General features: G+C 39.5%; 2 protein-coding genes across 2 annotated transcripts in view; one reads left to right on the plus strand and one right to left on the minus strand.

Moving 5' to 3' along the window:
- The window catches only part of FAM185A (family with sequence similarity 185 member A), a 91773-nt gene extending 84269 nt beyond the window's left edge, over positions 1–7504 (plus strand). The window contains exon 8 of the mRNA XM_061413888.1: positions 6933–7504. Coding sequence (XP_061269872.1) covers positions 6933–6964 — 32 coding nt within the window. The 3' untranslated portion in view covers positions 6965–7504. The remainder of the gene's footprint in view (positions 1–6932) is intronic.
- Positions 5010–18995, minus strand: part of FBXL13 (F-box and leucine rich repeat protein 13) — a 218177-nt gene continuing 204191 nt past the window's right edge. The window contains exons 20-21 of the mRNA XM_061413891.1: positions 14711–14874; positions 5010–5382 (exon numbers count right to left, since the gene is read on the minus strand). Of these exons, the coding sequence (XP_061269875.1) occupies positions 5199–5382; positions 14711–14874 (348 nt within the window). The 3' untranslated portion in view covers positions 5010–5198. The remainder of the gene's footprint in view (positions 5383–14710; positions 14875–18995) is intronic.

Here is an 18995-nt window from a genome sequence, read left to right on the forward strand (position 1 = left end):
ACCTATATATTTCAAATGCTTAAGATCTGAAGACCTAAGTATGAATAATATGGATACCTTGAGTAATCTGCACCCAGAACTTAACAGTTTCACCACTTGTTCACTCCACTTCTTAGTCCCCTTTCATAGCCAACCTTTTCTTCCATTTCTGCTACTATAAAATTTGTCTCCCCATAAAGAACAGATGTGTCTCTTGTTTTTGTTTAAGACAGGACCTTACTCAAAGAATTTTGGAGCAAGCTTTGACATTTAAATACCCTGCCTGGTTTCTAGAGAAACATAGTGGGTATGTTTCTCCTTACTGTGGTTTTACCCAGGCAGGCATTATTCCTTTAGAAAGCAGTTGCATCTTGCATAACTTTCCAGTTATACACTCGAAATACTTAGGGGTCAGAAGCCAATTTCTATGCAGCTGCCAGAATCTCCAAATTTAATTAAAAATCACCCTCTGGTACAGTCATCTTATGTCTCGGGTTAGGTGTTAAAATTTCCTACTCAGTTGATTGCACAGCAATCCACTTCCAGGAACCATTTCACAGCTAAGTGATACTGCTTATTTCAAAACCTTTCAAAACCAACCTAAGACAGGGGAGAATTACTAAAAGCATTTAGCTAATTTTAGTTCAGTTCAGTTCAGGTCAGTTGCTCAGTCATGTCTGACTCTTTGCGACCCCATGGACTGCAGCACACCAGGCTTCCCTGTCCATCACCAACTCCCGGAGCCTACTCAAACTCATGTCCATCACGTTGGTAATGCCATCCAACCATCTCATCCTCAGTTGTCCCCTTCTCCTCCCACCTTCAGTCTTTCCCAGCATCAGGGTCTTTTCCAATGAGTCTTTTCTTCACATCACCTGGCCCAAGTATTGATGTTTCAGCTTCAGCTTCAGTCCTTCTGATGAATATTCAGGACTGATTTCCTTTACGATTGACTTGTTGGATCTCCTTGATATCTAAGGGACTCTCAAGAGTCTTCTCCAACACCACAGTTGGTGCTCAGCTTTCTTTATAGTCCAATCTCAAATCCGTACATGACTATTGGAAAAACCATAGCTTTGATTAGATGGCCTTTGTTGGTAAAGTAATGTCTCTGCTTTTTAATATGCTGTCTAGGTTGGTCATAGCTTTTCTTCCAAGGATCAGGCATCTTTTAATTTCATGGCTATAGTCACCATCTTCAGTGATTTTGGAGCCCCCCAAAATAAAGTCACTGTTTCCACTGTTGGCACATCTATTTGCCATGAAGTGATGATGCGACCAGATGCCATGATCTTAGCTTTCTGAATGTTGAGTTTTAAGTCTCTTTAACTTTCATCTAGAGGCTCTTCAGTTCTTCTTCACTTTCTGCCATAAGGGTGGTGTCATCTGCATATCTGAGGTTATTGATATTTCTCCCAGCACTCTTGATTCCAGCTTGTGCTTCTTCCAGCCCAGCATTTCGCATGATGTACTCTGCATAGAAGTTCAATAAGCCGGGTGACAGTATACAGCCTTGATGTACTCCTTTCCCAATTTGGAACCAGTCTGTTGTTCCATGTCCAGTTCTAACTGTTGCTTCTTGACCTGCATACAGATTTCTCAGAAGGGAGGTCAGGTGGTCTGGTATTCCCATATCTTTAAGCATTTTCCAATGTGTTGTGATCTACACAATCAAAGGCTTTGGCATAGTCAATAAAGCAAAAGTAGATGTTTTTCTGGAACTCTCTTGCTTTCTCGATGATCCAGCGGATGTTGGCAATCTGATCTCTGTTTCCTCTGCCTTTGCTAAATCCAGCTTGAACATCTGGAATTTCACAGTTCATATGCTGTTGAAGTCTGGCTTGGGGAATTTTGATCATTACTTTGCTAGCTTGTGAGATGAGTGCAATTGTGCAGTAGTTTGAACATACTTTGACATTGCCTTTCTTTGGGATTGGAATGAAAACTGACATTTCCAGTTCTGTGGCCACTGCTGAGTTTTCCAAATTTGCTGGCATATTGAGTGCAGCACTTTCAGGGCATCATCTTTTAGGATTTAAAATAACTCAACTGGAATTCCATCACCTCCATTAGCTTTGTTTGTTGTGATGCTTCCTAAGGCCCACTTGACTTCTCTTTCCAGGATGTCTGGCCCTAGGTGAATGATCACACTATAGTGGTTATTTGGGTCATGAAAATCTTTTTTGTATAGTTCTTCTTTGTATTCTTGCCACCTCTTAATATTTTCTGCTTCTGTTAGGTCCATGCCATTTCTGTCCTTTATTGAGCCCATCTTTGCATGAAATGTTCCCTTAGTATCTCTAATTTTCTTGAAGAGATCTCTAGTCTTTGCCATTTTGTTGTTTTCCTCTATTTCTTTGCATTGATCCCAGAGGAAGGCTTTCTTATCTCTCCTTGCTAGTCTTTGGAACTCTGCATTCAAATAGGTATATCTTTCCTTTTCTCCTTTGTCTTTTGTTTCTCTTCTTTTCTCAGCTATTTGTAAGGCCTCCTCAGACAACCATTTTGCCCTTCTTTTTCTTGGGGACGGTCTTGATCACTTCCTCCTGTACAATGTCACAAAACCTCCATCTATAGTTCTTCAGGCACTCTATCAGATCTAATCCCTTGAATCTGTCACTTCCACTGTATAATCGTAAGGGATTTGATTTAGGTCATACCTGCAGATGGTGACTGCAGCCATGAAATTAAATGACGCTTACTCCTTGGAAGGAAAGTTAGGACCAACCCAGATAGCATGTTCAAAAGCAGAGACATTACTTTGCCAACAAAGGTTCGTCTAGTCAAGGCTATGGTTTTTCCTGTGGTCATGTATGGATGTGAGAATTGGACTGTGAAGAAAGCTGAGCACCGAAGAATTGATGCTTTTGAACTGTGGTGTTGGAGAAGACTCTTGAGAGTCCCTTGGACTGCAAGGAGATCCAACCAGTCCATTCTGAAGGAGATCAGCCCTGGGATTTCTTTGGAAGGAATGATGCTAAAGCTGAAACTCCAGTACTTTGGCCACCTCATGCAAAGGGTTGACTCATTGGAAAAGACTCTGATGCTGGGAGAGATTGAGGGCAGGAGGAGAAGGGGACGACAGAGGATGAGATGGCTGGATGGCATCACTGACTCGATGGACGTGAGTCTCAGTGAACTCCGGGAGTTGGTGATGGACAGGGAGGCCTGACGTGCTGCGATTCATGAGGTCGCAAAGAGTCTGACACGACTGAGCGACTGATCTGATCTGATCTGAATGGTCTAGTGGTTTTCCCTACTTCCTTCAATTTAAGTCTGAATTTGGCAATCAGGAGTTCATGATCTGAGTCACAGTCAGCTCCCGGTCTTGTTTTGCTGACTGTATAGAGCTTCTCCATCTTTGGCTGCAAAGAATATAATCAATCTGATTTCGGTATTGACCATTCTGGTGATGTCCATGTATAGAGTCGTCTCTTGTGTTGTTGGAAGAGGGTGTTTGCTAAGACCAGTGTATCTCTTGGCAAAACTCTATTAGCCTTTGCCCTGCTTCATTCCGTACTCCAAGGCTAAATTTGCCTGTTACTCCAGGTAGAGCTTGACCTCCTACTTTTGCATTCCAGTCTGCTATAATGAAGAGGACATCTTTTGGGGGTGTTAATTCTATAAGGTCTTGTAGGTCTTCATAGAACCATTCAACTTCAGCTTCTTCAGCATTACTGGTCAGGGCATAGACTTGGATTCCTGTGATATTGAATGGTTTGCCTTGGAAACAAACAGAGATCATTCTGTCGTTTTTGAGATTGCATCTAAGTACTGCATTTTGGAGTCTTTTGTTGACTATGATGGCTACTCCATTTCTTCTTGCCCACAGTAGTAGATATAATGGTCATCTGAGTTAAATTCACCCATTCCAGTCCATTTTAATTCACCAATTCCCAAAATGTCAGTGTTCACACTTGCCATCTCCTGTTTGACCACTTCCAATTTGCCCTGATTCATGGACCTAACATTCTAGGTTCCTGCGCAATATTGCTCTTCAATTTCTTTCATATGATCTAGCACTCCCACTCAAAAACTATAATTTGAAAAAATACTTGCACCCCAGTGTTTATTGCAGCACTATTTACAATAGTCAGTACACATGAAAGCAACTTAAGTGTCCATCAACAGATGAATGGATAAAGAAAATGTGAAATATATATAGATATGCATATACACACACACACACCAGAATATTACTCAGTCATAAAAAGAATGAAATAATTTGGAGCAACAAGGATGGACCTAGAAATTATTACAGTAAGTGAAGTAAGCCAAAGACAAATATCGTATTATACCACTTATATAGGGAATCTAAGAAAAAGATATAAACAAACCTATTTACAAAATAAAAATAACCCCACAGATAGAAGGCAAACTTATGGTTACCAAAGGGAAGGTGGTGGGAGGAAGGATAAATTAGAAGTTTGGGATTAACATGTACTCACTGCTATATATAAAATGGTTAACAAACAAGGATCTTCTGAAAAGCACAGGGAACTCAAGGGTTTGTAATAACTTATGTGCGTGCGTGTGTATAACTGAATCACTGTACTATACACCCGAACTAACACAGCACTGTAAATCAGCTATACTTCAATAAAAAAAGATCTTTCTGAGACATTGCAGGGACCATGCAAATTTGACTAAAAGGGACTGTTTCTTTTTAATTTGCCTCTGACTGTTAAGTCAAATGTTGAAATGAGTCCTGAATTAATTGGCATTTAGATCTCTCTTGTTAAGTGTCTAGAAATTATTAGAAAGCTTTGTTTCTTTTTAAAATGTATATCTGTATCACTTATAATAAAGCCTTACAGATCCTTAATGTCATTGCTGTCACTCAAAATGCTTACTATTTTATATAGCCTTCTGCTTTCTTTTCTAAGGAGAAGCTTCTAAATTTCTTGTCAAAAACATCATATCTGTCAAGATTGTTTTGTATACAACTGTAACCTAAATTTGATAATCTCATCAAAACAATTGGTTTGATTAAGGTAAATTAAAGTAGAAAAGTTACATAGTAGCAGTACTTGATTTGGCTTTTTTTAATCGTGATTGTTAGAAGAACTCATAGATGTATTTACAAATACATAGCTGAAATAAAAATCTGGAAATGATTTCCAGCTTGTTTACACTGTTCAGATCCAGCTAGTAAAAAATACTTACATTAAATGAAGTTGCCAGATTCTACATTTCTGGTTCTTGCTTGAGGTTGAAGGTCATACTGCTTCCTCTTCATTATTGTATGTTGACTCTTTTGCAGTCAATTCTGAATTTTTAAGTGATGTGTTTTGTTTCTCTCTAAGAGACTTGCCTTCAGAATCATAGCCAAACCAAAGTGGAGGGTTAGAAGCGCTATATTCCTGGTGCTGAACTATAGATGACATTCTTATAGCTGCCTCCCTGTAATAACAGTGATGAGCATTAGCTAGTTGAAAAAGTAATTGCTAGTGCAGAATTTTCAAATTCGACCACATTGGGAGTTAAAGAACTCACTGTCACAACTCGAGTTCACATCTCTTTTGCCTTCCTGAGTGGGAGGGTGTGGGTAAATTGGGCTAATGATCAGGATCCCAAAGCTTCAGTAGCTCAGTAGTTCTCTGGTTCAGTCAGTTCAAAGATTAACAGATACTGAAATAGGTAAGGAAATAGCATGGCCTAGGCCTGGAAACACTGAGGGCATTCTACAGCTAGCACTCCTAAGTGAGCTTGTTATTCAGGTTTCTTTGATGGAAGTATCCTAACTAGGCAACCCGTGAAAGTTAGCTGTGCACCAGAGCAGGTGCTCCTAACCTAGAGTCCACAGATCCCTGTTGGATATGCGGATGAACTTCAGGGAGGGCCCAGGGATTCCTTGAAAATTCATGCAATTTTGTATCTACTATGCTTTTTTTTTTTGAGGAGAGGGTTTGTGACTTTCATTGACTTCTCAAAGGTGTCCATGACCAAAATGATTAAAAATATGTGTTCCTTAGAAAGAAGAAAGCAAAGAAATCATCAGAAAGTCATTTGGGACCCCAGTTCCAACATGGGGTGGTGGTGTTTCCCACACCACTTAACAGTTCTAAGATACCAGCTGGCCATCCTATAATTCAGCCCATTTCTAACACTATATATCCAGGTATAGCATTAGATTCTACAAGTTAAGAGTTCAGACCCACGGAAAACCTTCCAGATGTCAATCTCAAGTCCAGGTTGTTACCTGGGCTTCTGATCTACTACCTAGAGCTGCTCACAGAAAACAGAGACATTTACTCACTGAATCACTGGTTCATTAAAGGATATTACTCAAGAACAACCAGGTATCAGAGCTGCATGGGGCAAGATATGGGGAAAGGATGCCGATCGTTGCTTTCTACAGGCATACCACTCGCCCCAAATCTATGCATTCAGCAACCTGAAGATCTTCAGCCTGTTCCTTTTGGGTTTTTATGGAGGCTTCATTATGTAGGCATGATTGATTAAATCATTGGCCGTTGGTGACTGAGTCAACCTCCAGTCCCTCACTTCTCCCCAGAAATCAGAGGGTGATTTTTGAAATCATCCTGAAAATGTTTCACTCCTCTATTCATGGTTGATTCCCTTGGCAACCAGCCCTCATTCTTAGGTGCTTTCCAGAAGTCACCTCCTTAACATAAACTCAGTTGTAGTAGAAAGGGACTTGTTATGAATAACAAGACACCCATCATTTCACCTTGTGGCTCTGAATCAGTTTCAGAAACTGAAGGTAAGAGACCAAATACTATGATAAAAGATTCTTCCATTGCTCTTATCACTCAGGAAATTCCAAAGATTTTGGGAGCTGTGAGCCAGAAACCATGGAGGAAGACCAAATATATATATAAAAGATAAATTTTGATCCTCTGAATGACCAAATATATATGTCCTATAAAGCACAATATTTCAACATCAGAAAAAAAGTATATCTAACTTGAAAATAATGTCATTTCCAGGACAGAAGGATTTTCCTGGGAAGCTGGTTTGAATGGTGAGATCAGCACTAGAAAGGAAATAAGTAACTGGCAGCTTCTGTAGGAACAGAGATAAGTAACAACATTTGCCCATGTAGGGGATTCTTTGCTTGCTATTACTGTATATTACATTCAGTTATTAATTGCATAAGTTTGGAAACTGAGTCATTAATATGGAGGCTGATGTCATATACTTAAGTTTGTGTTCAGTGGCCATATGAGTTCTGGTATGGCTATGAAATTTACAAAAAAGCTAAGATACATCAGTTGTTTAAAAGACCATTTCACTTCAGTCAAATCTTAGGTAGTTTAAAATAATTGTAAGCAAACTCAGCAGAGAGACAACCAAAGCATTGCCAGTTCTGTTTCTTACCACATTGCTTTTTGGCTACTATACTTGCACTCATAAAACTTACAAAAGTTTAAAGAACAATTTAAGGAAAAGCAGTTGTTATACTAATTTCTAGTTCTGAGCCACAAATCCCTGTGCATTAAAACTTAGCAAAGAGATGTCTTCTCTTCAGAGAAATATTTATTCTCAAATTTGAAGATAAGTCTATAGTCCAATATCAATATAAAGTTTGAAAATTTATAAATTTATAAAGTCCAAAATCAATATAAAGATTGAAAAATTTTGAATATAAATTTTCAATATAAAGATTGAAAAAAAAAGCATTCTGCTAATTTTTCAATCTTTTTTAAGAAGTGTGATTCTATGTTTTAAATTACTTATATAATCTTTATGTCTTCTAAGTAGAATAGTATCATGCAAAAATAATAGATATCTTTAGCTTTCTCTATTTTCTTCTGAAGATTTTTCTCCCTTTTCAATTCTATGTAGTTGACAAGATTGCCATGTTTTTTAAAGTGTTTCCTGTGAGATTTTTTTTTTTTTTAACCTCAAAAACCTGCCACAATATAATACCAAATGCTGGAGGACTCAGAAGCATGGTTAAAAGGTTAAAGCACTATCCTGGGCAACAGAGATCTGTTGTTACTTACCCTTCAGCCTGTCTCTGCCTGTCTAAACTTTGCCTGTCTTTTAAGACTCCAACCCAATGTTACCTCCTCTAAACTTTCGTAGGAAGTTGACCATAGAATTAGTTTCTTTCCAGTACATAGTTTCATGGTATCAACTGTTTATAATTTTAGACTTTGTTATTTTTCTTTCCTTTAAGAAGGTATTTAAGGGCATATCACATTTCTTGGTATCTCCTGAAATACAGCAGTAATAGCGAAATCAAAGAGACTTTAGTAGTTTACTGAGGAGCCCTTTAGCTGTCTTATCTTCTGCTGGTTTTTGGTCTAGTTTGGTTTGGTTTAGGTTGCTGTTTCCAACATCCTAACAGCAGAGCGCTGGACACACATACTATATTTCACAGTTATTGATAATGATTTAATGCCACTGATGATAACAATACTACTGAGTTTATGCAACAAGGTCTTGACCTACAGGAAAAGGACATGTTTGGGAGTAAAAGATTTGTAAATAGTTGAGCAAATTATGTACAACCTTTGGCCTCAGAAGAGCAAGAGTTTTTGAGAACTCTAGTTAACTGGTAAGAGGATAAGTACTCTTAATGCTAAGTTTGTTCAGTCGCTAAGTCATGTGGACTAGAGCCTGCCAGGCTCCTCTGTCTGTGGAATTTTCCAGGAAAGAATACTGGAGTGGCTTGCCATTCCCTTCTCCAGTATTAAGTTTGAGGATACATAAATACTGGGTAAAAGAGTTCCTCAAATGACTTATAAGACCCAGGAAGATAGATGGTAGATAATGTGATATAAAAAGTTAGCAAGTAATGGGAGTTTGAAAAAGTAACAAGAAAAAGAAAGTTGGGGATTTTGACTCAATATAGACAAGAAAAATAGGGAATGAATAGGAAAACTACTCATTAAGTGCAATATCATGTGACAGAATAAAAATGAACTGCATATTAAAAAAGAAAAAACTGCAGATTGATCCCTGGCCATGGATGAAGTACACAGTACTTCTGCAATCCCATACTGCCTCTACTTTAGCTGTTAGTGATAAGCACTGCTCTGCCTTTTACCCACAGTCAGCTTCACTGAAACTAAACATCAGAGGGCCTCCTGGCCATTGAAGGTGATCCAGACAAGAGAGGAACAAAGGATCAGATCTGAGACCCTCTTCCCCCAATCACAAACGCCAGGAGGTTAAGGCTTCCTCAAGTCTAGAATGTCTCTAGGGATAACTTAGTCCTACATATTTTACCAGCAAGCATGGTCCTGGGGAAAACTGAAAAATCTGAATCTGTTTAGGGCAAATTTGGCATTAGTTTTAGAGTTGGAATACTAGTGTAGACTAGTTCCTAGTCTGCTTCCTCTCCCCCCTTTAGAAAATCTTTAGGCCATAAACTAGCTGCCCTCACCACCTTACTAGGACTTTGGTCATCCTTGCATTGACTGACTCCTAAGACACAGGACCTAACCAAGAGAACGGACCAGCATGGTCCGTTTCAAACTCACCGCCAGTGAGTTTCAGAGTTACTTTTCACAACATTCTGTGTAGCTGTGTATTTGCACATAAGAACTTTTGAAAAGTATCAGAAAACTTGAAAATGTAGAAACTGAATGCTCCTGCTAGAAACATGTTTGTCTGCCTGTTTGTCTCAAACACCCCCTCTTTCTTTTTAATAGCTTGATGCTCTAATCTATACGGGAGCTGGGAAATATTGAAAAGAAAATGTCTACTTAGGAATCACTGTGTGTTCTAAGTTCCTTCACGTGCATATGGAATCCTTTGAGTACCTTCTACTCAGGCTTGGCCTGAGCAATACCAAGACCTGGTAAGAAATGATTTGAAAACTGAAGTGGTCTACTACAATGGTTAGTCATTACACATTTAACCTGGTGAGAGAGGTTTCTTTGGATCAGAATAGAACAAAGATTTTCAAACATGATATGCCACAAACAGTTGTATTACATTAGAGGGTTTAGTTTGTAAATGACTTTTGTTTTTCATAAATTAAAAGGGATTAAAGGTTCAGTTCAGTTCGGTTGCAGTAGTGTCTGGCTTTTTGCGACCCCATGAACCACAGCACGCCAGGCCTCCCTGTCCATCATCAACTCCCAGAGTTTACCCAAACTCATGTCCATTGAGTTGGTGATGCCATCTAACCATCTCATCCTCTGTCATCCCCTTTTCCTCCTGCCTTCAATCTTTCCCAGCATCAAGGTCTTTTCGAATAAGTCAGCTCTTCACATCAGGTGGCCAAAATATTGGAGTTTCAGCCTCAACATCAGTCCTTCCAATGAACACCCAGGACTGATTTCCTTTAGGATGGACTGATTGGATCTCCTTGCAGTCCAAGGGACTCTCAAGTCTTCTCCAACATCACAGTTCAAAAGCATCAATTCTTTGGCACTCAGCTTTCTTTATAGTCCAACTCTCACATCCATACATGACTACTGGAAAAACCATAGCCTTAACTAGATGGACATTTGTTGACAAAGTAGTCTCTGATATAAACATTGAATGAAGTGAAAGTTGCTCAGTCGTGTCTGACTCTTTGCGATCCCATAGACTATACAGTCCATGGAATTCTCCAGGCCAGAATACTGGAGTGGGTAGCCTTTCCCTTCTCCAGGGGATCTTCCTAACCCAGGGATTGAACCCAGGTCTCCTACATTGCAGGCGGATTCTTTACCAGCTGAGCTATCAGGGAACTGCCCTCAAATTTCCTTCTAGTTAATTGAGTAAGCTAAAAGAAAGGAGAATTTGGAGCCTACATCAAAGACTGCTTATAATCAGCCTTGTATTTATGCATCAGCCAGTAAAGTAGGCAGAGAGTACTTATCTTCCCTTACTGATCAAATCTCTTGAATCTTAGGGCTTTAGGAAAGCTTGAAAATCACTAATCTAAAGACAAAAGAATAGCATAACAATGATAAGACCTAGGTACAAAGTATGGCTCATTTATTTGTATGACTTTAGGCATGTTATTTAACCTGTTTAAGATAGTTTCCTTATTCATTTTTATGGTAATAGAGTATTTGTGAGTATTAGATAATAAAATAGGATTTAGCACAGTACATGGCAAATAATAATAGTTAAGTAATATTATTTGTTCATATTAGTAATAAAATTCAGTAGGTCCAGATTACAAAGGCCTTTCCACAAAGACATTCCCATGAGCTGGAGAGGAGAACTCTGAGTTTTATTAAGATTTTCTAACAATGCAGATCTCTTAGAGTGTTTAGGTAGTAATTTATGCTGCCAACAACTGCTAAATAAGGTCTTCAAAGAATCTCTGTACTGCTGTTCAAAGCTCTGACAACCATCTAGATTTTCTCTGCTCATCTCTCTAATGTTTAAAATTTTGGATTCCAGACCCCAATAATGTCAGAAGGATCTTTTTGCTCTTTGCCAGTTACAGACTTAACAGCTCTTCTGCTTCTTTGTGGCTCAGACCCTCCTGGATTGTTGGAGACCATCGTTTGGGTCTTTCTCTGGCTTTCCCATTATGCTTTTCATTTTTTCCTGTGCCTATCTTGCTTTCCTCACAGAGGTCTATGAGTTGAAAGACTTGGTGGATACAACTGCTTCAAATGTAGACAGCTAGATTTTCTTGTCATATTTATCTCAGTTATTAAGAATTTCTCCTTGAATTAAAGGAGAATTATGTCTCTAATGGGCTTCCTTGGTGGCTCAGACAGTAATGAATCTGCCTGTAATTCAGGAGATCTGGGTTCGATCCCTGGATCAGGAAATCCCCTAGAGAATGGAATGGCAACCCACTCCTTGTGGGCTACAGTCCACAAGGTTGCAAAGAGTCAGACACGACTGAGCGACTTTCATTCACTTATTATGTCTCCACATGAGGCCTCTGGAATAATTTCCTGGGATCCCTTCAGGCTCTGAGGTTGTAGAATGACAGAATATCTCATGCTGGAAGCTCTCCTGCAAAAGAGCTTTAGATAATTTGCTCATTGACCAAAAGTTTACTACTTCCCTGGTTCAGAAAGGGTAGGCTGAATAGACAGACCTCTTTGATTTGTAAAGCTGGTGAAATATTTTCAGATTCCATTGAGTATGGAGGAATTTGTATATAGGACAATTTCTTCTGAGGGCTATAACTAGATTTTATATGATTTCATACGTTTTTATGTTCAAATGGAGTCAGATGTGTGAGAATATTTTGCTTTGTGATTCAAAGTCATGAAACCTCTTCCCAAGAAAAATCTCCTCCATCCTAATTTCCAGATGTTTCATTTCACCCAGACGAAACAAAGCTCTCACTGTTGAGGGAGCAAGAGCAAACAACTGCTTTTTTTAGATACCATCATGAACTTGTATCTTCAAGGGTTCACATACTCTGCAGCATTTCCAACTCCACCCAAGGATCCCATGGGTCTAAGTGAAGAAGAAAATGCTCTAGTCTTTAGATCTGAGCTCAAACAGCAAAATGAGGCCAGACCTTACCACTGCTCTAATCAAAATTTTGAAACCCAAGTATCTTGGGACCTCCTTGACTGACAAGTAGCATCCTCTCCTGGAAGCTGGATGTCAAGACAGATGCTCCTGGAGCCTTACTAGCCTAGCCACCATGCTGTGGGATAGCCCTCTCCATTGCTAGACAAGGATAGAATCAGAAAATTCTAGACTGCTTTCTTACTGGATCTTAGCAGGAGTGGAGCTACAAGGGAAACTGAAATGGTTTGGCCTCTTTAGACAATAAGATGGGCAGACAAGCCGGCTCCCCTTTAAGCATGAGGGCCAAGTCTCTGTCTGCTCCTGGCTGATAGGGACAGCCAGGCCTGGTGGTAGAAAACAAAGCAGGCCTTTAACAGTCCTGGATTGGGTAAAGGAATTTTCCATGGATTCAGCTAGTTAACTAGAGTTTTGCATTGGTTGAGGGGCGGGGGTGGGGTGGGGTGGGGGGGGCAACCCCAGCTAGTAGTAAAATCTTACTTGTTTATTTTCCTTGCATTTTTTTTTTTTTCAATCTATGGACCTTGCATGAGGAGTGGATAACCATGTTTAGTTTCACAGGGACCCTAGCTAAGTCTTCCATTCATTCTACTTCACATCCTACATTTCAGAAGTTTAATAATATTACCTCCCCAAAATAGTGATTGGCAAAATATAATCAAAAGACTAAAAACTAAACTCCTTTGTGTAATACATTATCCATTGACTATCATCTTACCCACAGGTGATATCTTGGCTGTTTTATGATATCACAAGGTCAACAGAAATTCCTAGGACCTTGTTTCATGGTGTAATACTCTGAGTTAATAATATTGATGTCAGTCATCGCCAGACCTATCAAGAAAGGTTGAGTCTCTATTCTTCTTCAACAATTTTCAACAACCTGTCCTCTTTTTTCTGATCCATTTTCAGTTGGCGGCTTTCTCCCCTGGCAAGTCTAGGCCCAGTGGAAGTGCTTATTCTATAAGTAATAGCTTTGTTTTTGTTTTTTCATTTCATTTTAGCACACATATCATTAGATCAAAAATTATTTTCTTCCTCAGTTATCAAGTGACCAGATCTCATGGGTTCAGCTCTTGCCAGGGCTGTTTAACTAAGAAAGTTCCTCTGTGAAATCTACATACTTAGAACACATTATGTACTTTGTACCTTGATAATATTAATTCTTAGTATTCATTTTTCCAACTTTCAGAAAAGAACCTGACCTTCAGGAACTGGTCAAGAATTCTCATGTGAACACTCCACGGGTTACTTCATCAGGTCATTTAAAATACTTCCACGTTTTTATTTCCAGTCAATAGAAAAAAAAATTAACAACAAAGCAAAAAATGGCTTTCTATCTAAAATCATAGGATAACACCTGATAGATTTATACCTTTATAGATTTCTTGTTTACCCAGCTGTTATTTCATTGGAAACATTTTGTAAATTGAGGAAATAGGCATTTGGCCTGTAGCAGTTATCAGAATACCTGACTCTGAGCTCTGCTGCTAAGTCACTTCAGTCGTGTCCGACTCTGTGCGACCCCATAGACGGCAGCCCACCAGGCTCCCCCGTCCCTGGGATTCTCCAGGCAAGAACACTGGAGTGGGTTGCCATTTCCTTTTCCCATGCATGAAAGTGAAAAGTGAAAATGAAGTTTCTCAGTCATGTCTGACTCTTAGCGCTAGATCTTAGTAAAATAACAAATATATAACAAATAGCTTTGGGGGAGATGGGACTCATAACTGTTAGTCATTTGTACCTAATTGTGAGCTACCTCAAACGGTAAAGAATCTGGCTGCAATGCAGGAGACCCGGCTTCAATTTGGGAAGATCCTCTAGAGAAGGGAATGGCAACCCACTCCAGTAGTATTCTTTCCTGGAGAATTCCCATGGACAGAGGAACCTGGCGGGCTACAGTCTGTGGGATCACAAAGAGTCAGACACAACTCAGTGACTAACACCGCTATTACTATGTCTGATGATTTTCTTAACCCACAGGCGAGATTAACTGAATGGTATTATTTTGAGAAGGAAGTAGAGGAAGAGCTAGTGATTATTCCTTGAGGAGCAGAGTTAGGGCTTTGGGCATCTGCACAGTCAAGGAAAGGGAAGCACTAAGAGTAGAAGGACTACTGGAAAAGGAGTATAAAACCACAAAGACCATTTTAGAGGTGAGCTCAATATATTGGCTTCAGTTAGGTGAAAAATAAAAACTTCCTAACTCTGAAAGCCACTATGGATTGTATTGTGAATGCTGTGGTGACATAATCTGTTTTCTCAAGAAGTAGTTCACAAAACTTTTCATATTCAGGTACATACTTACTTGGAAATAAGTCTGCAGTACTGCATCTTTAGGATCCGGAGTTGTCGGCAGCCCATTTCAAGGTTCTCAAGCATTTGGTCAGTAAGCAGGATACAACCAGAAACATCCAAAATGTGCAGGTAATGGCATTTTGCTGATAACATCTCCATTGCTGAGTCAGTAATCTGGACATAGAGCCAAAGTAACCACTGATTATTTCGACCAGCTGCATCCCAAGGAAGAATAGTATTTTGGTCAGTTTGGGCTGTTTTAACAAAATACTACAGACTAGTTGGTTTAACTAGCATATATTTATTTCTCAGAGTTCTAGAAGCTAAGTCCAAGATCAAGTTGCCCACAGGTTCAGTGTCTGGTAAGGGTCCTCCTCCTGATTTGTAGATGGCTCCCTTCTTGCTGTAACTGTACATGGTGGAATACTGGAGTGGGTTGCCATTTCCTTTTCCAGGGGATTTTCCCAACCCAGGGGTTAAACCTGGGTCTCCTGCATTGCAGACAGATTCTTTATCATCTGAACCACCAGGTAAGCCCGAAGGGAGCTCTAGTTTCTTTCTATTCTTCAAGGACACTAATTCCATCATGGGGGTGCTACCCTCGTGACTTCAATCTAAACCTAGTTACCTCCCCAGCGCCTTACCTCCTAATACTTTCGCGCCAGGGATGAGGGTTTCAACATGTGAATTTTGGAATGACATAAATACTCAGTCTATAACAAATATAGTCAGAACCCTTGCATATTCTCTTACCATGTGATGAGCCTATAACTCAGGTCAGTGACTTAGTCTGTTTCCAGAACAGTAAAAGGTCTCTTTCAAGTGGCACTATAAGAATTTGTGATCTTGCTGTTATTTTTATTTTAGAGTTACCTATTTAGGATGGGAAACATCATCAAAATTTTCTAGTAATATTTGTCACACCAGTATGAGCAACTTACGAAATCCTGCTGTAACAGCATTTGGCTTTAAATTTGAAATCCACTCTAAGGCATCATCAATTTGAGAAGCATAAGTTTAATAACACCACATGTTACAAAACTGCAATATATGTATTACATGAATATATATATATATAATATATATTAACCTACAAACAGAATCAATTTGCTATAAGAAGGGATCTGGACATCTCTGATGGTTTGTATATGGAATAATTGATTCTGGAAAGGGACTAGTAGGTGAGAGAGATGTTTGTAGGCAGCAGAGGAAAGAAGAGCAGAAGCCACAGAGACTACATGAATCTCACACTGAGAATTTCTGCTAAGGGTTCCAACATCTTGAGGGTTTGCACAGATGTTCTGTAGAAGTAATTCAACTCCACTTCTTAGATTACTTCACTTACTCAAGGTCTAGTGTTTGAATTTATAGCTGAACTGAGACTTGTTGCAGAATCAACTAGATTACTCTCCCCAAAGGAATTTTTTTCCAACTGGATTTAATTTACTTTAAATGTTTGAACATTCTAAAAAAACATGCCATGAGGCTAAGCTCTTGTTTTTTACATAAAATTGAGAGAATTATGCAGAGACCCCCTTTAATTTGAAATGTATACTTTTTATGTTTGGAAAGATAGATGTCATTGTCTAAGTATGCCCTGTTTCCAGAACATGCTCAGGACCAAGGTTTAACATTGCAACTGATTCTCACATAAATGCCTTCAGACATTCCTGCCACACTCTATGGGTCTCTGAGGATCTGATATCATTGGGAGCAGGAGTTAGCCTGCCCCTAATGAATTGTAGGAAAAGGAAAGACAATGAGATGATGGAAAAATACCAGAGAGGTAGAGCTCAGAGTACTAGGTTTTTTTGTTACTGGAGGAACTGAAAAGGAGCCCAACATTTCCTGTAGATCAGAATCCCAAGTGTTCAGTGACTGAGGTGATGTTTTTGGAACTTATGGGAGCTGGAAACTGGAGGTCAAGGTGACTGGCCACATTCTTAACTCCCAGATACAAGGTCTTGATCTCAGTCCTACTGAGCAGAGATTATGTTATTCCCATATTAGTGCTGGGTAGGATGAGGTCATAGTACTACTCACTAACCTTGGAGGTGAGCTGGTTATAGGGACCTTCCAGGAGGTGTATAAGATGCCCATTCAAGATTAACTCATGGACTTTTGGGAAATGTAGCCTAGAATGATAAGCCAGACACTGAAGTGTATTATGGCTCATCAGAAACAATGGAACTGAAATATATTAGACAGGACCACAGCCTTATGATTTCTGAGGCTGTGGGGAGTGTTCATATTATGGTCATTACATCTTCTGAATCAGAATATTCATTTCACCTGCATAGATGGTAAAGCTCAATGCTTTTCCTTTACATTGAGATTCTGAAATAATCTACTCTCCTTCCTTTTTCTCAGTCTAGATCTTCAGGGTAGAGTGATGCATTTTATAAAATGTTATTTGTGTTATCCTCCTTAGTTTCTAGGCTGTAAGACAACGTCCACTGCACATTTTGTTGAAGGAACTCTGTCGGTTTTTCCTTACAAAAACAAAACAAACACAAATCCTCTGCCGCAGTTCTTGTTCTCTTTAGAGTCTTTCCTTTTCTCATTCTCCTATTTCCCTCCCTTATTAGTGGAGCCTCTTAAAAACCCAGTCAACATCTGTGCTTTCTTTAGAGCCAGGGCAGTTCCCAGTGAGCCATGTGTTACCCATGTGTCTGTGTGTCCGTGTGCAGTGAAAGCAAGGACCCCACGAGCTGTGACTGCCCAAGCTGCAGAGGGTTTATGGTCACTGCTGTCCTGATACCTTGCCCCAGCTTACTTCTAGAACCAGATGATGCTGACCAGAAAGACATCTGGTTTCCCTAGTTCTAAAGGCTGTTGAACAAAGAAGAATTTTATTGTAAATTTTCTAGATCAGTTTTGTCATGATTGACCATAGCTTTCCCACCACTGCCTCCTCCTTATTGTGGGATGGTTAATGATAGAGAAATCAGGAGGTTCTAGCATCACTCTCTTAACCTACTCACTACCCAGACTGAACAACTGAGAAGCTGAATTTTTAGACCAGTTAGAATGCAAGGAGTCTTGAAAGTTCAGGTGATACTTTAATGTGTGCAACAGAAGAGGACAAAATTGTTAGTAACTTCACAATTTCTGAGGATTTTTTAAGAGATATTTTAGTTTTCTTCCCTTTGGGTAGTTTACTTCCTCTGTGGTTTTTCTGTTAATTTGGTTTGGTCTTTATCTTCTCCTTTAGAGGCTTTTCTCCTAAGTGTGGCCTCATGTCCTTGACTGTCTGCTGGTGATTAATAGTGAAAAGCTAAAAACTGATTGGACTTCCCTAGAGGCTCAGCAGTAAAGAATCCACCTGCAATGCAGAAGATGCAGGTTTGATCGCTGGGTCAGGAAGATCCCCTGGAAAAGGAAATGGCAACCCACTCCAGTGTTTTTGCCTGGGAAATACCATGAATAGAGGAGCCTGGTGGGCTACAAATAATGGTGTCATAAAAGAGTTGGACATGACTTAGCGACTAAACAAAAACAACAACAAAAGCTGAATGGAAGGTCTGAGTGCATAATATGGGCCTTCTCTTCTTTCAGCTTCAGTGGGCTAAATGAGTTATTTGTTGGAAAATCCACAAATGTCAGTATTTTTCAGTTTTCATCTTGGACTAGTCAGAGTCCCCAGAAAAAAGAATTCCAGACTCCTGCCTGGAGGGAAAGATCTGGCAGCCAAATTCTGGATGCTGTGTTGGAAAAGTGCTGAGTATCTCTGCATTAAGCATTTAGTCACTTAATTCCCATTTTTACTTTTGTATCCAAGCTCTCAGTTTTACATGATGTCTTCCAGCCTGGCCACCTTCTGTTTTATTATCTGTAGAGTGGATAGTAGAGAGATTTTACTCCCCTCCTCCATCAGAGAACATTCAACAATATCTGGAGACATTTATTATTGTCATGACTGGAGGTATGGGGGGCAGGGGCTAGGTGCTACTGACACGTACTGGATAGAGAGCAAGGATGTAGTTAAACATCCCACAGTGCACAAAACAATCCCCCACTGTAAAGAATGATCTTGTCCAAATGTCAGTAATGCCACGGTTGAGAAATCTGGCTCTAGGAAATATATCTCAAATCTGGTGAGGATGACGAGGGGTAGTTGCCTGAAAGCATAGAATAGGGAAGGAGATCTATTGATGTAACTACTTCTCAAGAACTTTTAACCCAGTCTTCCTTACTTTAGCCATCCTCTTAACCCAGTTACAGAAGTATACAGTATTGCCAAGTTGAAGGTTATGGTGTAAATCCATTCTTTCCCCAGCTTTCTCTACTATTGG

This window comes from Bos javanicus, chromosome 4 (genome assembly GCF_032452875.1).
Source record: "Bos javanicus breed banteng chromosome 4, ARS-OSU_banteng_1.0, whole genome shotgun sequence".
Taxonomy (NCBI): Eukaryota; Metazoa; Chordata; class Mammalia; order Artiodactyla; family Bovidae; genus Bos; species Bos javanicus.